This window comes from Rhinolophus sinicus, linkage group LG15 (assembly GCF_036562045.2).
Source record: "Rhinolophus sinicus isolate RSC01 linkage group LG15, ASM3656204v1, whole genome shotgun sequence".
Taxonomy (NCBI): Eukaryota; Metazoa; Chordata; class Mammalia; order Chiroptera; family Rhinolophidae; genus Rhinolophus; species Rhinolophus sinicus.
This window is the reverse complement of record NC_133764.1, coordinates 9,967,334-9,985,922: the sequence shown is the minus strand read 5'-3', so window position 1 is coordinate 9,985,922 and position 18,589 is coordinate 9,967,334. Positions and strand designations below refer to the sequence as shown.

Sequence of the window (18,589 nt, the reverse complement as noted above, 5' to 3'; positions counted from 1 at the left end):
TTGGCACAGTGACTTATGTGGTATCTTTGAAATTGGATAGTGAGGAAATGATGTAACTTTTCCAGAGAACCAAACCTTATTGTTTTCAGATTTAAATATTTTAGCCATCTTTCGGGGGGAAAGCTTTTAAACCCATATGGTATATTCCTGTCTTCTAGCAAACACTGCAGAGTCAATACAAAGTCTACATGGACTTCAGTTGAAGACCCAGATGTAGAAGGTGTGGAATATGGACCAGGCAAGTCCTGAGCACAGCCAACGCCCTGATGAGAAACCCTTTCTCCCAGCCAGTTTGTTCAGTGGTACTTTCGCTTTGGAGGGTGATTGCAACATATAATATTGTGGCAGTATATTATAATGGATATCCCCATTGACTACTTGTACTTTAGGACCCATGAGTTAGAGAGAACCTAACTTACTCTTTTGATAAATGTGTTCTCTGAGAGTAGAAGTATGTTCTCAGGAGGGATCAAAACAGGGCTATTTATCCCTATAAGAGATGTTATCATGTGCTCCCAGGTTTCTTTGTAACACTCTCCTGCAGAGAATTTCTGCTCATCACTCCCACCTCCTAATTCTAACCTGCATCACATTTAACTTCTGCTGGGTACCAATTGCTTTCTTTTTCTGTATTTTTCTTTTCACACTTTGATTTTATTTTGTGATCATTACTTTTACAGAGCTATCACCAGTCTGAAAGACTGAGGGTTATCTTCTCTTCAGTATCACATACTGTATAATCTTGAATTTTTAGTCTCTCGTTGGTTCTATTTATACTTGCTTTTTTTTTTCCTTTCAGGTCTTTTTCTAATTAATTTCTGGGTTCAATACTATTACAGATTTCTGTGGTTAGCAAAAGCCTATCTCCGATGAGAAAAGTATTACTGTGCATGTATCAATTGTGATATCTAGATAATAGATATAAAAATCATATAGAAGCAGCATTGAATTTGAGACTCAGAAGAAATCGGAAAGTTGTACACCTTCTCTTCTCCCTCATATACTTTCGATCTAGCAAACTTCTGACCCAGAACAGAATTCTGCATTTTACTCTGCCCAATCCCAAGCTTCCAGTCTTTGTGATTCACGACAAGAAAAATGAAAATCCACCACAGGTTCTCTTTAGTACTAGTGGAAGCATACGTATATATTCAGTTGTAAATCTAGGAATAAAAATATCTATTCAACTTAATTTTATAAAGTAAATTTATTTTTTCTTTTATGTTGATAAATGTTGAAACAGAACTTTATAAAAATGCATGTCTTCTAATTTAAATATTTTTAAAAAGAAATAAAAAGATAAGCAATAATATTATCACCACCCATATACCTGCCACTTATATCCATGGCATAGAAGTTCAATTTTACTTTCACAATTAAACCAGGTAGAATTTCAGTGTGTGTGTATGAAACTATTGTTTCCCCAAATGTCTCTCTTTCAAAAAGTTTAATGTTAAAAAAGATATTCAAATGAATATAAAATAGTAAAAAACTTTGTAACTTACACTTTAGGTGCTCTCCTGCTCCAGATAACAACTGGTAAAAGATGTGAAAAGTACGCTCATCTTTTGCTTGACGAACAGCACGAGATTTTTCCAGAAGGTCTGAGCAAAAACGGTTAAGGATTAAATTGAAAAGGTGGCCCTCTTTCCATGTCTATACAAATTTAATTCATGAAACATTTTCTCTCTCTGATATCTATAAACTACCCTGCAAATAACCATTCTAAATGGTTAAACTTTGTAAGTGAAAAAAGAAAATACACACAACTTATGTTTCTCATTATCTACTAGATTCACTGAGCTGGGAGGGAACTTTAAAGCTCAGAGTGCTTCCCTCACTCCCTCCACCCTACCCTACTCCTAATTTGAATTATATTCGAAGAACACAGCACTATACAAGGAACTGCAGGAATCTATACAAACTGAAGTTGAGTTGTTTAAGCCTTGGAAAAGCCTTACATCAGAATTATTATTACAATTTTACAAATAAGGAAACCAAGGCATAAAGAAATTACTTCAAAGAGCAAAGCTAATACATGGTCGAGGTAGGAATCAAAACCTGGTTGGGCTCCAAAATGTATGCTTAACCGTGTTACCCATGAGAGCCCTGCTTTATAGAAAGCCTCCTGTAAGTGGTGCTGGCCACTCGCCATCCATCACCTCGTGTAAGTGTTCTAAATAATGTCCCGAGGCAGCTATGACTACCGGGAGGTGAACGACCGGCCTTCCTTTCGCTGCTCTGGACGCCCACTGCTGCTAGTACTTACAGCCTGCTGCCTGGGCTCCCCATGGGGCAGCAGCTCACCCCCAGTCCGCTCCCGTGTCCACAGTGCTGCACACCTGCTTGTGTATGCGGAGTGCGGATTGAGACCTGTTCGGGTTCTCTGTCTACTGAGTCTTGCTGTTCCTGGTGTGGCTCTGGGTCGACAGTCACACAGGCCTCTCACAGACGCTCAGTTTCACTGCTTTGAAAGATGATTGCCACTTTTGAAATAAATCTTCCCTGGAGCCACCCACTGAATTGTTCTGCATGTGCCATATAGCCTAAATTTTAAATCACACTATCCCAAACACATCTTTCACACTAGGTGAAAAATACATTCGTGTGAATAGCAGACCAACATGAAGAAACCCTAGGTCTGTTTCCGTCATTTTCAAGTGTTTCTTGTGTTTTCTGGCTCTGAGTGTCTTTAGAGACATAAAATACAGTTGTGAATTAACAGGGAAATTTTGATTTATCCTTTACCTGAGGGATAGAAACAATGTATTTTTATCACTGGAGATTATTCTAACAAGTATCAGAGAATTATCATCTGTAGCTTTCCTAATTGGCACACTATCAATTCAGAATCATTTCTAGTTTATTATCTCTTTACTCAAATAATTCTATATAGACCTATCATTTCTTAAGGCCATTCTACGCATGTGATATTTCTTAGAATTATTCTATGTATTTGACATTTTTTCCTCTAGTTTTATTCTGCTTATCACTAACTGAAATTGCTTTAACTCTGTACTTTTATAAGGCTATTTCAGTGGGTATATGCCAACCCTTTGAATATCAGTAGATGGTGAGAAATCGGCTAACAACAATAACTGAAGAGTAGTTTAATATAATGGTATTCATTTAAAAGTTCTTACACCACACAGACATTTCCTGGGTTGATGTACAAGTAATCTCACCTCAGTGGACTCTCCACTTCCCCAGCCATGTGAATAGGTTATGACCTGGTGTTACAAACAAAAACAATGAAAAAAACCCACCACTTTGGAGTTAATATTCAGTACTTGGAAATCCTTGACCAAGTCACAATCTCTCTGGGCTTAAGTTTTATCATCTTGATAATGGGAATGATATCACAAAGGGTTGCCTTGAGGCCGTGGGAAGATGAAATAATTCTCTATTTTGGATTATACTATTATGAAAAAGGATACATGTTTCAATGTTGGCTCCAACAATATAGCCAGTTACATCAAAGTTGATCCGAATAAACTTGCCCTGAAAATAAAGAGAAAACTGAAAATAAAGACATAGAGGATCTGAACAGTATCATAAAATAATAAGTTAGTGTGCCCTGCCAAGTATCCATGAATGGGTTACGAAAACGAATCCTAAATAGTTCCTCAAATAAAAACAACAACAACAATAAAAAACAAAAAGGAAAATAAATGTCTCAATAAACTCCAAAACAGTAACAATAGGATAGGGTAACTTTCTGGACATAACATAATAACATAATAAAAATGAAACCCTAATTATCTAGAACTTTAAAAATGCTGTTCCAAATAATCTGAGATTTTTAATAGCATTAAAGGGACACTATATCCAGCCCTATAATGACAGATTTGAAAAACTAATATAGATGATTTCCTAGGAAAACAGAAATCCGTTCAAGAAAAAAAATAAGAGAAAACTTGAACAGACTATAATCATAAAAAGTAATGAAATAGTTTTGCAAATTCCTAAGGAATATTTAATTGCCTTACTACATAACTGTTTTAGGGAAACAGAAAACAGTGATTACTTCACAATTCATATTATAAAATTAACGTAACACTGAATACCCAAACAGGTAAAGACATCATTAAAAAAAGGGAAACAAAATAAAAGCAAATATCTCACTTATAAATACAGATATAAAATGCCAAATTAAACACTGCAAAACAAAGAAACATAACAATCATCAGGAATGGTTTATTCCACGACAGTTAAGAAGGACTGATACTAGTGAACATATTACTATTATTCATCATATGAGTAATCAAGGGATTGGAGGGCCTTCTTTGTGGAAATGGACAATCTGATTCTAAAATTTACAGAGAAATGAAAAGGACCTAGGACAGTCACAACAATTTTGAGAAAGAGAACCAGAGCTCAAGGACTCACGACTCAATTTCAAAAAGCTATGAATTTATTAAGACAATGTGCTACTGGTATAAGATAGAGGTACAGATCAATGGAACAGAACAGAGCCTGGAAATGGCCCATGCGTGTACGGTCAATTCATCTTCATCAAAGGTGCCAAGGTAATTTAACAGGGAAATGATCTATCTTTTAAACAAATGGTGCTTGAAAAATATGTAAAATAAAACACGAAGAACCTAGACCTTTACCTCACACCATATACAAAAATTAACTTAAAGTAGATCATAGACCTAAATGTATGGGCTAAAACTATGAAACTTCTAAAAGAAAACAGGAGAAAATCTTTATGACCTTAAGTTAGATAAATATTTCTTATGTAGAATGCAAAAAGCATGAACCATAAAATTAAAAATCGATAAACCAGATTTTGTCAAAATTTAAAACTGTAGTTCTTCAAAAGACACCGTAAAGAAAATAAAAAGAGAAACCTTAGACTGGCAAAGAATATTTGCAAGACACATTATCTGATAAAGGACTTGTTCCCAGAATAAAGGACTCTTCCAACTTGACAGTAAAACAACCCAATAAAAAATTGGATCAAAGACTTAAACAGATATTTCATCAAAGCTATGTAAATGGTCAGTAAGTATATAAAAAGATGCTCAGTATCATTAATTATTAGGGGAATGCAAACTAAAATGGGCACAATGAGATACTACTAAATAACTATTAAAATGGCTAAAATTTTTAAGAAAGATCAGCAAGGATATAGAATAACTAGAACTCTCATACAACCCCAGTAAGAATGCAAAATGGTACAGCCACTTTGGAAAAGTTAGTTTCTTACAAAATTAAACATAAAGTCACCATAAAACTCAGCAATGCCACTCCTAGGTAGTCACCCAAGAGAAATGAAAGCGTGTCTTCACACAAAAACTCGCACATGAAACTTGTTCATAGCCACTTCATTCTTAATAGCCCTCAATAGAAACAACCCAAACGTCCATTAAGTGGTGAAAGGATAAAGAAGTCATGGTCTATTCACACAATGAAATACCCCTCTGCAATAAAAAGGAACAAACCAAGGATGTACCCAACAACGTGGATGGATCTAAAAAGCATTATGCTATATGAAAGAAGCTAGACATATAACACTACATATTATATGATTCCATTTACTTGACATTCTAAAGAAAACAAAACTAGAGACAAAAGAGATCAGTGGTTATCAGTGCTAGGGGTAGAAGCAGGGAACTAACTACATAAAGACAAAAGGAAACTTTTTGGAGTAATGGAAATATTCTCTCTCTGGACCCAAGTGCTAGTTATACTGTTATATCCATTTGTCTAAACTCATCGAACTGCACACTTAAAAAGGGTGAATTTTACTGTATGCAAAATATAACTCAATAAACCTAATTTTAAAAACCAATCAAGGGCAGTATCTTGGTATCTTCGGACCCCTTGGATAAATGCCAATTTTAAAAATATAATTAAACATTTATTCCTTATATTTACCATAAACATATTAAATTAAACATGCTACTTCCTCATTAAGGTGAAAAATCTTGGTTTGCACACTCTTCTCTCAACTTGCCCATTCTTTTACCCATATTTTGGTTCCCTTCTTGCCTTGCCAATATTATTTTTTTAGTGTATAAATATTTAGTTTAAGCAGAAAAAAAGCAGTAGTCAGTATTAGAATGCTACCACAGAAAATTTTGAACTACAATTTTATTACATGTAATTTATACCTCAATAATACTGATTTTGAAAACTGAAAGAGGGTACTTTATTAAAATCAATAACCCATTATGTTTTTTAATATTATGAGCCTTCATTAAGAAATCACCCAATATTCCAATTTAAAAAAAACAAAAACCAAAAACCAAAAAACCAAGCTGGGAAAACAAGGTGAAAAGAGAATGTATGTGGGGAACATGGTGGCCGGAGGGGTGGGGGTGGGGGCGGGATCCCTAATACTGATCTCCTGCTTGAGGAGGACTCTACCTCAAGTATGCTTCCCCACTCCTCTTGGTTCTCACCTTCACCATTTCCAAAGTGTCCTTCTAACTCTATCCCACCAAAAGGTAAGTATTCTATTTCATATTACCTAAAAGCCTTGCTCTGCACAGAAAACGCATGGCTAGTTTGACACACCTAAGGTACCATGCCACCATAATAACAAATATGCATTCCGTTAAGGGTCTGATTCAGCTGCCACTAAACCCCAAAGTGTTCAAGAGGGAGGTGGTAAGTACGATTACTGTGGGAAGCAAAGGCATTTCGTGACAAATAGCTTCTTACCACCTCCCACATAGGCATGTATACAAAGCTCCTCACTCTATATACTAAATTATCAAAACACTGGTTAAACAAAAAAACCTCTGGACATGGGTCTAACATTTATAACTGAGTATATGTGGACAACAGACTAGAATATATGAAACTGGAACATCCCTGGGAAATTAGGATGCTGTCAGCCACCAATACCTGCCAGGCCCTCTAGCCTACAAGCTGATCTTATACCACCCAAACTTAATGAGGTTAAGAATTTAAATTCCATCTAGACGACAATGCAACTCCACCTTGAAGATGCTGCTTAACAATCAGCAGTGAGCAGTTAGCATTTTTCTTTTATAGAGAACTTGCTAATTAGAGTCACAAAACCAAAATGACAATTTGTTTGCTTGTTTGGTGAGTTTTGTTTTATGGGAGGGAAAGAAAGTTTTGCTTGCTTTGTTTTCTTAAATGGGAGAAAAAAATGTCCTTCCTTTTGAGACAGGCTCTTGTGATGTCATATAAATATGACTTTTATATAAATAACTGCTTTACACAAATAGGTATTTATGGCATTGAGAGATGCTGACCTCATGCCCCCCCAAACTTAAGTAGGACCGTGAGGCTGTGCTCTCTTTCAACACTTGAAGAACATGGTGTGGGGGCTTCCAAAGGCCTAAGAGGAGGTTTGGGGACACAGAGGAAAGCCTCACAGAAAGAGCACCAGCTGAGCTGAGCAGTCTTACTGATAGTTTACCAAGTATTAGGTTGGTGCAAAAGGAACTGCAGTTTAAAAAGTTAAAAATAATTGCAAAAACCGCAATTACTTTTGCACCAACCTAATGTGTTAGTTTGCTTTAAGCAAAAAGGTAATTTAAAGCAAGGTTCTGTGCTTGTTTATTTTTAAGTTCTCTTAAAACTACTACAAAGAGTGGTAGTCCTTGCTACACTGCAATCCGATTTCAACCTCTAAGTTGTGAGGAAAACTCCATTATGTTTAAGAGATACAACATTCTGGGCTAACAGCTATTCAAAGTGGCAACTATAGGCACCTCCGTTCTCTTCTGCCAACACATCCTCACTTTTTATTGCTCTGGCATTGTCAGAATGCAATACCTGAAGAATATTTAAAACCTTTGACAGCACATCATTTTGTTAAAGAGAGGAAGCAGTTTTTTGCTCCATAATTGTAAAATATTTTCATTGCTAGATTTATAAGCATTAATTAGAATGGTCAACGCAATGAATTTTTTCATTTCTACTTCCTTCCAATAACTTGTATATACACACCTGCCTTCAGCGTTTGTCCACTCACAAACCATACCAGATAAAACGTGGTAGACAAACATCACACAAGATGAAAGAATACTGCTCCATGTCCATTTATCAAAACAGATGGTCCTGCTTCTTGTTGTAAAAAACTGAGTAAGGAAGTCTTTCCTATTGAATAACTAACTGGATGCTAATGCCTTGTTTCCATTCTGTCCTGAGAAATATATTCTTCTTGAGTTTGAGAAAATGCTAGGCTACCATCACTTGAAACTTCACTTATAGAATCAATTTCATTGTCATCATTAGAGTCTACAGAGCTACTTGTCTCTTTGCATTCATCTTCAGATTCATCTAATATTTTGTTTTAATTTATTACTTTACTCCTCTTTGCTATTACGAGTAGAAAAATGAAAACTTCTGACTTTTCAACTATATTCCCTGAAAGCTAAAAGTAGACTACAAAGATGATGTCTCTAGTCTTCTTACATACCTTCTCGAAAGATGATGCAATACTTTGGGCAATATAATAGCAAACTATTGTAGCATCCTTTTAGGCAATTCCATTATTATTATTATTTTAGTCTTTTTTAACATCTTTGGAAACAATTGATGAGTAATGATGAACCAATTCCTCGGATGATGAAATAGCAAAATGTGTCAAGATACAGAAATAATTATGATCACTAATACTCCATAATGTATCTTAGATTTACAACACGGTCCAATGAACTCATGTGGTAATTATAGGAGAGAATGAATTTTATTCTATTTTAAAAATAAAAAATAAGTAAATTTTGTCTTTGTTCTTCAGAAGATCCTAAGAAAGAATAAAGTTAAAAAATTATTAGTCTTTATGAATAGCTGCAACTGCTCAAAAAAGAAACTAAAAAACTAAAATCTGGTCCTGATGTTATACTGAGGGTTAAAATTCTTTACAAATTTGAAACAGCTGTATATTATCTATACAATACCTCATTGAGTTAATAAAAAATTGCCATTTTAAGGGACAGTAGTCAAAAGACAATGTTATTACTTCAAAGCTGCAAAAATACATTGTCAACACAACTGTTCAAGGAAGTACTTTCTCAAACTTATTATTTTAACACTCTAGAAAGGTTACTCAAAATCATATGGTATCACCTAATCCTTACTGAAGAAAATATTTCACTTAAAAAAACTCGTTACATAGAAATACAAACTTTCAGATTTCAACATGTGTAATTTCTTTATTACCTATATATCAACATACTGCTTAACCTTTCAACTTCTTATACTATTTCCTTTTCCTTTACCACCTCAAGTTAGAAGTTCAAAATTCGTTAAACAAAAAAATACTTGGGAAATAAGACAAAGTTATTTATTATAATGATAACTTTGAACTCTAATGACTTTAAACTATAAAACTGAATATTTTCCAATTCAGATTTAGTGAATTTATTTTTCCCTTACCTCATGGGAAATTATAAAATATAAAGAAAATCAGATTCAAGGGAGAAATAGAAGAAATGAAGATTTTGGGCCTTCTGAACAGGTAACCTAAAAAGAAATGCCTCAAAATAATTTAGACGTGTAGTCACTTACTTGGATAAACAAAGTCACCAACATACAACATCTAATTTTCTCGTCAGTTCCCTAGCTAAATCAGTTCCCTTTCCTTTTCATAACTGGGATCCATAGTTGTTCTAGCCATTATAGCTAGTACCAGAGGAGTATCTTTGGGCTATCTGAAAATGGTCAAGCAAAGAGTAATGAAAGAAGAGGACAGAATGAGGAAAGGGATGGGGCAATAGAACCCTGCAGTGTGGGGAGGAAGTAGAGTGGATCAGGGTGTCCCTCCAAGCCTCTCACCACCCCTGCTTCTTCTATACATACCCAAAAGTAACCAGTATCTCTGAAAACAACAGTCACTAATAAATCTTGGTTATAAGCCAAAGCTCTAGAATTGATTTTCTTTTGAAAAGACTAACAAAACAAAAAACTTTACAAAGTTGAAAATTATCAACTCACTGTGCTAAGTTCACGAGATCTTAAGAGTTCACTATGCTAAGACATTCACGAGATCTAGCCGAACACTTTGACAAACAACATGAAAAAGTGAAATTTCAGAACCAAAAAGAAATGCTTTACTGAATATCACCAAACAGTCTAGGATTTATTTATTCCCCCAACATTGAATATCCTGACGAATTAGGTAAGACGCAAGCCATGGGATATGAAATCACTTCAGTCTTGGGGGGATGGGAAAGGAGGGAATAAAACCTGTAAGTTAAAAGGCCTTTTCCTCGCATACGTAATAAATACTCTTTCAGAATTAACATTTTTACTATAATACAAAAGTGGAAAACAAGTAAGAAGTTTTACTTTCAAATGGGTCCTCTAATCTTTTAAACATTACGTGAAGAAACTTGTGATGAAAAGGCCCACTCCATAGTATTTGATTTCCATGTAGGTGAGATTATGGTACTCAGAATATTCAACCAGAATTTCACTCAAAAAAACAAAAAGAAAAAACAAAAATATGACAAGTACATTATGAATGAATTATGGAGTATGCATTCTGATGCCATATACATGCTGAGTACCAATCTAAGAACCACTGAGACTACACGAGCTTCCTGCTAGAGCTCTGGACAGCAAAGACAACAGGAATCCTCTACGTACGTAATCCTTTACGTAAGTAAAATAGACATTAAGAATTTCACTTAAGACAACTTGGATATTTTGATACTGTCAAGAAAATAAGAAAAGTATGTTATTTAAAGAATTTTGTTCCTTCTGAATCAACATCAATTTTCTGGAACTTTTTCTGGGTGATTATAATGAATCCGTAGTAATTAAACCTAGATTGTTAGCAATGTACTATAGGGGCAATGCAGATTTGTTTCATGCTCTGAAAATATTTTTCCCTTTCCTAATCTGGTATTTAAAGTTGTTAAAAAATCTGCAGTTTACTTGAAAACATGTCAACATAGTGTGCCATGTATGTGTGTTATTTTACTCCACTAAAAATCTCCATTCTAGAGGCAACTATTTACCCGAAATGCGAAAACTCATTCTAGGAGTAATTAGCTAGGATTTAACCCAAAGGCCAGAGGGCTGCTCTAAGTGCTTCCACTATCCTAATCTCCAAACTACACCAGAAGATGAGTTTTCATGTGAACTAAGTATAAGTAGCCTTGTTACTTAGCATAATGGATATTAGAAATCCCTGGGGTAAAATGAGTAGCATTAACAGACAGGGACTGATTGGCATACAGAATGCCCCACTGGTATGAACAAGGTGTTAAGACTCTGGAAAGCCTGGAGGGAGACTGAAGTGTTGGGAAAGCTGTCTGGGGCTCGATTCAAAAATGGCTGCTTGAAGCCACTGATTCGGAAGATGCGGGTTGCCTGGTACAGACTATTTTCTGTCTCTGATACTGTCACCTCCACCTCAGTAAATCTTTAGGGAAAGGCTAGGTGACAGTACTGAAGAGAGAGCAGGAGCTGCATTCAATTTACTGACAAAACTGCTTTTAGTGTCTCCTTGCTAATAAATATATGTGAGGGTGCAGAATTCTGGCTTGCTTTCATTGTAATCTGGTAGCGAAGCAGTAGGGAGGATACTTAGAGCTTTACCTAGCTGTAATGATTGGAGGCTAATTATCTACCAAAAGGTGCATAAATCTGGGAATTGCCAAACTAGCTTAAACAGTTTGGAAAAAAAAAAGATTTGCATAAATACAGAAAATGACTCCTACCAAAACTTTGAGGGAAGATGTAACTGCTGATAAAATCATTTTGAAATTGAAGTCCCTGTTTTTAAAGTTTCATTACAAGAGATTCATTTTACATAAAATCTCCTCCATCTGGAATGCATTTTACGTCTCCATAAACAGAGAACTAGAGTAACTGTGAACGATTATTTTCATAAGGGTAACGCTCTCCTAAAGAATCCCTTTAATACAAACCATATGTTAACATCTTTGAAAGAGAAGATATTCTTCAGGAAATTACTTGTCTATATCAGATCAAAGAAATGGAAACAAATGGATTCTAAAGCTTATGGAGTTTATAGTTTCAAATATTTTCTCTGCAAGCATGTGGCTTGTAAATACTGACTACATGAAATTCCACTGTATACCCAACTCATTTTTTAATATCACATTACTCTTCCAGTATGAGGTATAAGACAAATCCCAACCCCAGGTCGGCCTGTACTTGGAGCCACTGCTTCCCACATATCTTCTGCCCATGCTTCTAAAACTGGGGCATGCATACTCTCAGCGAGCCTAGCACATGCAATACACTCCCTGAGCTCAACTATACACTGTGGTATATTGTTGAAAATATATTAACATTAAATAAAACCTAAATGAAGGCGAGATAGGGACTTTGGTTTTATCCACTGATGTATTGTCAGGGCTTAGAAGAGCACTTAGCAGGCAACCACCTTTTAACTAAATGGATTCCATAAATACACCTATGTACTTACATGAGAGAGGCACAGTGCCAGGAACTAAGGATCCAGAGAACAAGGCAGACAAGGCCCCTACTGTCAGAGATCTTACATTCTAGCAGGAGAGACCATAAATATGCAGAGTAATTAACTACAGATTGTTATTAAGGGAAATCATTGCTATAAGGGAAATCATTAGGACACAGTGATAACGAATAATAGAGGAAATTCCTCGATAGGGTTTTAGACCAGCGTTTAAGAGAGGGAGAAGGAGAAATGCGGACAGATTTGAAATACATTTTGGAAATGGAACCCATGAGATTCGTAAATCCTATGTAACCAATAGGATTTACTCCTGGCCTGGGCAGATTTGAAATGCATTCTGGAAACGTAACCAATAGGATTTACTCCATGAGAAAAAAGGCTGAATCAAGGATGATTTCAGGTATTTTGCTTTTCTAGGTTTTTGTTGGTATTTTATTTTATTTTACACTTAAGCAACTGGGTGATTTGATGGTACTGTATATTGACATATGACTTAAGGAACAAATTTTGAACAGAAAAGAAAAAGTTCCATGTGGAATATGGTAAATTTGAGAAACTACCCACCAGATGCCAGATGCAAACCACTACCCATTGCCCCAACTGCACAACCAAAAACGTCTTCAGATACTACCAAATGGCCCCCACCCCAGCGAACTGAGAACCACTGATCTAGAATAATGCAAATTACAGATTATAACCTCCATACGTCAACATGGAAATCTCTCTAATGTTTTGTGATAGCCAATTTTCAAGGTGAATTCAATAATCCCCACCTTCTGGTATTCGTGTCATTATGGAGTCCCCTCCCATACTGTATCAGGGTTGGTCTGCGTGACCAACAGAATATAAAACAAAGGGATGGTATGTGACTTCCAAGGTGGGATCAAAAAATACTATGTGGCTTCTGTCTTGCTCTTTCTTGGATCATGTGCTCTGAGGGATGCCGGCTGCCATATCAGGAGCAAGAACCCCCCTGGAGAGGGCTTCAAGGTGAAGAACTGAGTTTCCATGCAGTCACCATGAGGCACTGAGGCCTCTTGCTAAGAGCTACCGGAGTAGATTCTTGGGAGCTCCGAAGAAGATCCTCCAGCCTCATCAAGCCTTCAGATGACGGCCGCTCTAGCCAACATCTTAATGACAACCTCATGAGAGACCCTGAGCCAGAATCACCCACCATACAGAAACTGAAATAATAAATGTTTTAAGTCACTAGGTTTTAGGGTAATTTGAGCTCACTAATACGAATTATACTCCTGTCGCAAACAAAAACCCTGGCAAGTGTAGGAACCCTTACCATTTAGTAACAGAATTGCTAGATTCTTTATCAAAGGACACAAATGACTGGTTATCTTTTTCTAGGCAAATTTATCTTTTCTAGGCAAAAATGAGACAAATGAGCTCAAAATTGTTTCTTCTGAATTTAAAGTGTGGTTTAGGGGAAGAAAATTAGAACAGACTGGTAACTTGATTTATGTGCCAAAATAAAACATTTTCCACTAAGAAGTCCTTGAAAATCTTCGTGGAGATTCACATACCTAAGCTGGTAGCTCACTGTGTCTTCTATCCCATGATACAGCCACTAAACAGGGTTTTCAACTGGAAGAATGTAAGATTTAATTGTGGCTCAGGCTCAATCTGATGACCCAGGGAGTGACAGAAACTAAATGAAGCTCAGTTTCCCCAGATCTTTTGTAAATCCCAAAGTCACAGCCATGCTTCCTATTGCCACAGGCACATTTGTTATCCCACTTTGTATATAAAAAGCCAAAATAATTACTAAATGAATGTGGATTAAGTGAATCTTCAAATTTTACCTTACTCGGAATAAACAATATTCCAAGCAAATAGATCCCTATTTCTTACATAGCTTGGAAAGCCTCTTGTACTTAAACTACCTCTGAGGATCTTATGGTCTGACCTGCGTCTCCTCCAAAAGTCAAATGTTGAAATCCTAACCCCCAGTATCTCAGAACACGACTATATTTGGAGATGGGGTCTTTATAGAGGTTAAAATGAGGTCAGTAGGGAGGGTCCTAATTCCAAATGACTGGTGTCCTTATAAGAGAAGAATAGGCCACAGATACACACAGAGGGAAGACCACGTGAAGACACAGGGAGAAGAGGGCCATCTACGTACAAAGAAGAGAGGCCTCAGAAGAAACCAACCCTGCCAATACTTTAATCTCAGACTTCTAGCCTCCAATTGTGTGAAAATTAATTTCGGTGGTTTAAGCCCGTCTGTGGTACTGTTACAGCAGCCCTAGCAAACTCACACAGAGGGTCATCTGGCTGCCTTTGTGCTTCCCAGGTCCTCTGTGATCCCGAATCCAGTCACTTCCACTGATCACAAAAACCATGTCATCAGAAAATTAACATGCACCATGACTTTACATTCCCAGAGTAAAAACGTATGTCACAATGATACTAGATTCCCCAAAAGCATCCACTGAATTGAAGCCTCTCTTATTCTGGCCTTCTTAACTTTTACCAATACTTCTATTATCAAAGAGGGAGAAAAAAACAGAATTAACTCAACAACTTAAGTAGAAATAACTAAAATTGGAGACCATCTCCAAATTGACCACAGAAAGGGTTACTGAATCTTGAGGACTATAACCCAGGGCAAAAATTTACTGAAGGAATGCCCACTTTGTTGAATATGGGTTTAGAGATGATTTACCAGTAAAGTGTTGATTTTGAGCAAGTGGAATGGGGAGGGCGGTGTCCTCACACTAATACTGATTTGGCTATCACTTAGGATAATAACCTCAGGCAAACTGTTATAGTTGGTAGGACTGAGGGAGAAAGCAAAGCTATCAATGAATTCAGATAGTTGGGAATAGCTAAGAATTTTTAAAGAGAAATAAGAATAGTAACAAATTATTCTGAAGTCTATATCCCATAGAAACAGGACGATATGAAAAGGACAATTTACTACATTGAATACCAACTATACTTGCTGAGCATTTCTTATGCCCAGTGCTGTGATAAGTACCAAACAAGCATCTCATTTAATCTGCACACCAACCCCCTAACAGGTATCAGACATCATCTCCAATCAAAAATAAAAAAATAAGTTCAGAGGTTATATAATTATATAAACACACAATATATTTATGTAGAATAAATATACGATTATGATTACTTTCATATTTCCCCCCTTTTATTGCTTTTTAAAATGTGGCTACTAGAAAAATTTAAATTACAGGTGACTTACATTTATATTTCTATTGGACAGCATTGTTCTACATACTACACATCAATTAGCCTCTTCTGAAAATCTGAAAAGTACTGTATTTGATTAATCATGGTAGACATTAACTAGAAACCGGAGGAATTAAAAGTTTCTGAAAGTTTTCAACTTACAAAACGAGATGAGTTATCATTTTTCACAGTCTTCGCATTTCCAAATGATTCCAGAATAGGATTTGCTTGTAAAAGCTGCCGTTCAAGTTCCCCCTAAAAGACATTACACACACACGTATACACACACACACACACACACACATAAATAAAAGCAGATGTGTGTTAATCCAATGTCTTTTCTCTAGTACTAAGGGAAAAAACAAAACAAAACAAAATACTGCCTCTTTTCCCCAGTTATTTCATTTAATTTGCCATCCAACAACATTTGTTGGCTTCTTTTCTTGGTCATAAGAGGCTCTGCTGAAAGAAAAAAATTTAGCGTCTATAAAGTGATCACAAGGAAAATAAAATGTCACATTGATCAGAGAAGATAAATTTAAGGACAGGGCACATAAATTAGGCAGAGAATTCTGAAAATAAAACAAAGAAACTGGCTTTCATGAGATGAAATTTAGCATGATACTTCAATCAAGAACATATTAATACTTATATGTTATAATTACTGGTATAAAACTTGCCATTTTTGCAAGGGTTTCACATAATATCTCAATGACGTAGACAGGGCCATGTCCTCATCTCCACGTTCAGAGATGACAAAGATGGCGATGCTGCTGACTTCTTGCTCAAATTTAAAAGGCTAAATATAGAGTATTTGATATAAGGTATGCTTTACTCAGTGTCATATATGCAAATTAGATTATAACAGATTTCACAAAAAGATGTAAGTATATTAATATGTGCTTTAATCATGAAACACAATAGAAAGCTGTATGAGAAAGCATGATGTCATTTCTGGCCATGAAAAGCACTAGAAAGTAATGCTATATTCCTGGAGTGTAATTTCAGAATTATACTGTGTGATTTAAATAAATCTGCTTTTTTCCAAACACAAATCTTACTCCTATATTTTAAAATACCCACAGTATTCTAGACCTAAAGAAAGAAAAGAATAAAAACCACTGGCAAATGTGATTCTCAAAGCAAAAAAGGCAATGTAAGGAACCTCACATAAGATCTGTTAATTAATAGTCAGCTGATAGGTGATTCATTATACTAGAGTCAAATCCAAAAACAGGAATAAATAAATATATGCCAGATATGTAGTCTCAGCATCTGACCCTAGCTGGGACTCCTTTACTCAGCTGAAAGGGTGAGGAAGTGTTCCTGAGGCACATGACATGGTGAGGAGATATGCTCCTTCTTCGTCTCCTCTGTAGCATTTACTTAGATTGTTCAGACCTTCACAGGGCTTAATTACAGTCTACGATTGTGTTCCATTGAGACTAGTCAGGAACCAGTCCTTTACAGTACCCCAAGCTATGTGAATTTCACATTACAAAGTATCAATAGACTCCCTTTCTTGGCATTAGAAAATATGCTCCCTGTGAGTCTTCTAGATTATGAACTTCAAAACACCAGATTATTTCTTTTTTTTAAAAAAAACCACCAAATTATTTCTTAGGTAAATCTTTCTAAATATTATATGCTACCAAATTTTCTTAAACATGGTATCCTGAACCAATTTTAATGAATGAAAGTCATCAAGAATGTTGGTTATCACTCTGTGATATAACAGACTGCCTTTCCCCTTGAGGTCAGTGGTCACTTCCTTCATTGTGCCCATGGCTACCATCTTTCAAAGCCCTTGGTGTACTGGCTCTGCAACAATTGTCCAAGCTCTACAATCCTTTCTAGCTCACTCAGAACGTATAATTAGAATGTAGAAACTGTCAGAAAACACCAACTTTTACAACCTTTACAACACTAAACACCTACTGTTAAATCAAGGAATTACAGAATACAGATTTCTTAAAATTATACACTATCCCTGCCAAATCATAATAAAAATACTTTAAATAATAATCTACGTTTAAAATGTTTTTCTAACTTGGAGGTAAAACAAGTATTGCATATCCCATTTTAATATTCCCTAGATATGGCTATAAGGATGCTTTGGGTCAAGTTTATTGATTCTTTTCCTTTCTCTTGTGAGTGTATGTGTAGAGAGAGAGAACAAGAGAGTGAGAGTGAGAGATCTACTAATTCTATTCTTCCTTCTGTTAGCTTATAGTAATTGGCTGTATCCTTTGCACTGAGCTTAGTAGTACAGTAACGGGTCAAAATGATGCGCCATGAATGTTTGCTGAATGAATGTATAATCAGAGGTCCTAAAACATTCTAGTATTTGGGGAAGGGATGGTGGTGAGCTAAAAGGTGACAATAAGATTAAGGGTCCTCATAGTCACCATTTACTGGGACTTGGGCATTTCCACGTCCCTGTTGTTGGGGCCACTCCATTAATAGTGCTGTGGCATCACTTGTGTCTTAATGGATTTGTGACATCAGTGAGACCAAGTAAAGATCTCAAAAACTCAAATGAATCACAAAAAGCTTGACACAAAGCTAATATCATAAAACACACAAAAATGGCTTTAAATTAAGAAACTACCACTAAATTTGATCATTTCTGTGTTGAGCAACTTTTACATTTAGATAAACAGTGCTAAGATCATTCAACTAAATTATGAAACCATTTATAAACCACCAGGCACAGTGACTAAATGTTAACCTTTCCGCTAGAATTGGATGGGCAATGTCCCTTATTTCTATTCTATATGATGAGAAACGTCACTTGGGAATGTGGAAAAGCAGTATTAACTATTGAAATTATTTTTAAAGTTCTAAGTATTTAGAATTATTTGATGCTTTAAAGGCTTACCAATTGTGATGAAAACCTGTGTTTATTATAAAGAGTATAATACACACTTGCTAGATGGGAGATACAGGATGAGTTTGAAATTGGTAAAAATACCTCTATCA

At 35.8% G+C, this 18,589-nt stretch overlaps 1 protein-coding gene across 9 annotated transcripts in view; it reads right to left on the bottom strand.

The window, feature by feature from the left end:
- Positions 1–18,589, bottom strand: part of MYH10 (myosin heavy chain 10) — a 133,757-nt gene that overhangs the window by 64,275 nt on the left and 50,893 nt on the right. For all 9 annotated transcript variants that reach the window (XM_074320490.1, XM_074320489.1, XM_019745120.2 and 6 more), the window contains 3 exons: positions 15,770–15,862; positions 3,438–3,501; positions 1,506–1,604 (listed from right to left, as the gene is read on the bottom strand). In XM_074320490.1, coding sequence (XP_074176591.1) covers positions 1,506–1,604; positions 3,438–3,501; positions 15,770–15,862 — 256 coding nt within the window. The remainder of the gene's footprint in view (positions 1–1,505; positions 1,605–3,437; positions 3,502–15,769; positions 15,863–18,589) is intronic.